Below are 4910 nucleotides of genomic sequence, written 5' to 3'. Positions count from 1 at the left end.
TTTTCTGTTCGGTTCTAGAATCTCATAGCGGAACGGAAGGCCTAAACAAGATTTTTTTTTATCCAAATCAAAATCAATAGGCTTAAACATGATTTTTTTTTGCAAACCAAAGTCAACCCAGGCCAAATCAACACGAAACGGAGGAGCACGGCCGCGCATGCCTGGCTGCTGCGCGTGCCTGGCCCCCCACGAGCAGGCCGCCACCGCGTGCTGGGCTGCTGCCGCGCGCTGGCCGTCGCTGGTCGTTCTTTTCGTCGCACGCTGGCCGCCGCCGCGTGCTGGAACGCCGCCGGGCATGCTGGCCGCCGCCCGTGCTAGGCCGCCGCCGGGTGCCAAGAGAGAGAGAGAGGGGGGCAGGAGAGAATCAGAGAGAAAGAACGAGATTAGTGTGGGCTTATCTCTTTTTTTCACCAGATTCAACCAAATTGGTCGCACAAGTTGGTTCCGCATCTTACAGGTATATATTCACTTCTGAGGAATCGCTTGATTCCGTTCCTTCTCTCCAACCGAACAGAAGAACAAGTGCTAGGTGCGAAACCATTCCGTTCCATTCCACCAAATTCTAGAACCAAACACCCTAAACGAAGAGCGCGGGCGCACGAACGAGGGAGACAGATGTCTCTTGCAGCCACAATTAATAAGACGTCAACGGTGCATGTCTCATCTCAGTCTGCAGCTGACACCCTAACCACACGGGCACAAGACCAACATGCACAGAACACCACTACGCTCCCCAACGACAAGCAGCAACATACAATCCAAGTAAGTTGCAGCGGCTCAAACAACAGGTAACATAGATGCAGCAAGCACTTGCAAGCGTTCACGTGAGAATAAAAAGGCATCATCGTTCTCATCATTCCAGTCCCGTATTTCAATATTCTGAAGATACAAATCCAGAGTAGCAGCATATGATGCAGAAATGCCTCGACAGTTTCTATGGGACAACAAAAAGGCAGAGTAACAAACAACAATCTCGTAGATCAAGGCCCGAGCGGCAAAGATACAGGGAGCTAACGCCAGGCCACCTAGTTGTAGACCATGTACTTCGGGGTGGCGCTGAACTTCTGGTATCCCTTGATTACTTTGTTCACCGCGTCCAAGAAATCTTTCTCCGTGACGGTCTTCCTGCGTGCGCGGATGGCATACATACCGGCCTCCGTGCACACGCTCCGAATGTCAGCTCCTGTAGCAACACAAAAGGAGATACGATGTATGAGAGGACTGATCATGATACAGACAACATAATACATAAACAGTCATCTGAACCGTATCATGCCAGACACTTACCAGTGGAGTTGGGGCAGAGGCGAGCCAGCAGCTCAAACCGGATGTCCCGCTCGCAGTTCATGGCACGAGTGTGGATCTTGAAGATCTGGGTCCTGCCCTCCAGGTCTGGCAAACCAAACTCAACCTTCCTGTCCAGTCGCCCTGGACGCAGCAGTGCGGGGTCCAATGTATCAGGCCTGTTGGTCGCCATGAGGACCTTGATGTTTCCTCTGGAATCGAACCCATCCAGCTGATTGACAATCTCAAGCATAGTTCGCTGGACCTCATTGTCACCACCGGCACCGTCATCGAAGCGGGCACCGCCAATGGCATCAACTTCATCAAAGAATACAATGCATGCCTTCTTTGATCGGGCCATCTGGAATAGTTCACGAACCATTCGTGCCCCTTCACCAACATACTTTTGGACCAACTCACTTCCTATCACACGGATAAAACATGCATCTGTGCGATTGGCTACTGCCCTAGCAAGAAGTGTCTTCCCAGTTCCTGGAGGGCCATAGCATAGAACTCCCTTGGGAGGATCAATGCCAAGCTTGACGAACTTCTCTGGGTGAAGCATAGGTAGCTCTACAACTTCCCGCATCTTCTCGATCTGCTCCTTGCATCCACCAACATCGTTATATGTCACATCAGGCTTCTCTTCAACAGTCATCATTGTAACGCTCGGGTCAATCTTGGGTGGCAAAGGAATCTGAATCTGGTACTTGTTTCTATCAACTCTGTAACACATAGGATGAGAGTCAACATAATTCAACTGAAGGTGTAATATAGACTACTTACTATAAACAAATATTAATACTCCCTCCGATCCATATTAATTGTCTCTAATATGGATGTATCTAGACACATTTTAGTTCTAGATACATCCATACTAGCGACAAGTAATATGAATCGGAGGAGTACATAAAAAAGCAACCAACTACTGTGATCCTAAAAACCAGAGAGTGCAACACGCAATAATACAAAAACCACAGCAAGAGTACAGTGCTCTGGAGGTCACATGCTGATGTATTTAGGTGGAAGAATGTACAGCTATGCTGTGCAGCTGACCTGATGCTCCAACATAACTGGCCTAACGTCCTAAAAGTTCATATGAACAGCTTCCTCAGATCAAAAAATGCATACATTAAGAACGGAGCTTGGCAATGTTTCACACAGATGTACACGAGAGCATATGGTATTATGCTCCGAGCTGTGAATCATATAACATACCATTGCCCCGTAAACTTTAAAAATTGTTACTTCTTGTTTACAGTGTCATGCCAAATCTAGTGCTGAATTATGCGAACATCTATCTACAGTTAAGGTCAAGAGTTGCCCTTTACAATAGTAGTATGTCATTGTTACATATACGAGTGCTACGGCTTTACCCTTCAAATCTATATCATTGTTCAGTTTGGTTGAAGATCAAATCAACCTTCAAAAGTTAGATCTATGGGTTAAACTGATAAATGTCAACACAAAGGATAACATAATATGCCACCTTTGCTGCACAGGAATTACAGCACTTTTTGCACCTTTTTACAATGTGCCAAATCCTAGAGCGAATTGCTACTTCCTCTGTTTTGCACTTATTTTGAAATGGAGGGAGTACATCATAAGCAGTATTAAATTTTAAGGATTATCTGACAGGTTCTTAGTAAACAGTACCCAGTCACAGTCAGTTGTTACACATCAGTGGTGTAGCTTAGCCATCAAATATTGTTGATTCTTAAATTTGTGCCAACCCTAGTGCTAAATGCTAAATCATACAAGTAGGAATAGTCACATGTTAGTTTAAAGGCCACCTTAAGATTCTTTTTAGCAAATAGTACTCCTGCCACTTTTTACATATCAGTGAGAGAAGTCTAGTTATATAAGTTACTGCAATTGTCATGTTTATTCTAGTGTTCTGTTCAAAAACAGATTACTCTTAGAAGTTTGCTTCGACTGACAGTGTCAACAGAAAGCATAACGAATACAAGAAGCATTTTTGGAAACAACCAAATGAGAAGGATGCTAGAATATACTCAATAGAGAGAGACCAGGGATCTTACCCAACTCTCATTCCTTCCTCAATGTCAGTGGGCGAAACTTTGTCTCCTAAGCCTACCACAAACTGTAATAACACCCAAAATAAACATTAAAAAAGAATGGAAATTTGAGCCTCCAGAAGATATAGTTGACTTAAGAGATAGTGCAGTAATGAAGCACCTTTGCAATTTGTTTTACGTTGATGACGTATTTGGCATCATCAGTATTAGGACTTATGATCTTGGTGCATCTAGCAACCTTCAAAACAGAACAGAAGTCGTTATTAGAGAGAACACAACTAGTGGTCATATATGCATCCCGATGTGTAATACTAACGAGGTCATGTGGGCATCACGCAAGTTCACCTGCAATGGTTGCTCCTCCTGCATCATCTGCTTGTCTGACACAAGATCCCACTGGCTTGGTGGAGCTAATCCAGTATCAGACTCCTTTATCCCTGTAATAAATCAGTAAAAGCAAAGTTCAGTTGAGCTAAATGCAAGAAGGTGAATTGCACTGGCAATCAGAAGTGTAAATTAGCAGTACAACAAAACAGTCAGAACTGTCCAGAGCTGCTGGCAATTTGGGAATGAAATATATGTCTCTGAGTATCACATATTAGATACGCAGAACACCTAATCCGAATTTAGGGATATAGTCAGAATACATCAACGTGCACGTACCACAGAGGTCATTGATGTTCTTGGCTTTCTCTTTGATCTCCTTCTCGACCTTCTTGATGGTGTTCGAGTACGGTCCGAGCCCCTGTCAGAACGAAGCCACTCAAAGTCAGAAAAACTTGACCCAAATTGACTATGCGGGATCTCACTGCAGAACGCGAGAGGTCAACCAAACATTCAGCTCCCTCGTCGCAAACCCTAATCCCCTCGCAAAGGCCTCGCGACAACACGAACTTCCCACAGCAGTCAAAACCCTAGATCTACAACGAGCACGAATCGACCGCCACGAAACCGAATCCGTAGCCCTGGGCAAGCCCGGACGGCCAAGAGCTCTCGCCTAAGCGCGCGCGAGATAGATCGATCCGGTCGGGGAGGGGCGCTTACATAGGTCTTGAGGAGGGCGATGTCGTCCTCGTCGAGCGGCCGGGGGTTCTTCTCATTCATGATATCCTCCTCCGGCTCCGGCGCCATGGCCTCGCTCCTGTATCTTCTCCGGCAGCGGCGAGCGGCGGCGGCGGCGACTGGCGGCGAGAGCGAGATGCGTCGGGTGTTGCTGTGACGGTGGTGGTGGGTTTGCGCTGCAGCTGCTGCTGCTGCGTATATATGACTTTCTTTTTTGGTTTCCCTTTCCTCCTAGGCAAGCAATGCTTAGGCGCCGTACGATTCGGATCGGACGGTTTGGAAATTGGGTCTCGAGTCGTATTGCTGTACTCACACCTCTTATCTCGGTGCTTATTCGAGATCACAATTTCTTAAATACAGATCTCGAATAACCACCGAGATAAGAGGTGTGAGTACAGCAATACGACTCGATTTCACATGACGTTTTTTGTATGTTTTTTTAAATACAGTACAACGCAGACGCTCACGTATACGCGCATACACTCACCTCTACGAACGCGCACACACACTACCCCTACGAGCACG

The 4910-nt window shown here is 46.3% G+C and overlaps 1 protein-coding gene across 1 annotated transcript; it reads right to left on the bottom strand.

Moving 5' to 3' along the window:
• Positions 1–825: 825 nt before the first annotated feature.
• On the bottom strand, positions 826–4570 carry LOC127317877 (26S proteasome regulatory subunit 7A). Its single transcript, XM_051348477.2, has 7 exons — positions 4368–4570; positions 3987–4068; positions 3669–3760; positions 3484–3561; positions 3327–3388; positions 1288–2009; positions 826–1183 (listed from the first exon to the last, which is right to left on the bottom strand). Exons 1-7 carry the CDS (start codon positions 4452–4454, stop codon positions 1026–1028), a joined length of 1281 nt encoding a protein of 426 aa, XP_051204437.1. The 5' UTR covers positions 4455–4570; the 3' UTR covers positions 826–1025.
• Between the last annotated feature and the right edge of the window lie 340 nt (positions 4571–4910).

The sequence above is a fragment of the Lolium perenne genome, chromosome 7 (genome assembly GCF_019359855.2).
Source record: "Lolium perenne isolate Kyuss_39 chromosome 7, Kyuss_2.0, whole genome shotgun sequence".
Classification (NCBI taxonomy): Eukaryota; Viridiplantae; Streptophyta; class Magnoliopsida; order Poales; family Poaceae; genus Lolium; species Lolium perenne.
This window is presented reverse-complemented; position numbering and strand designations above follow the sequence as displayed.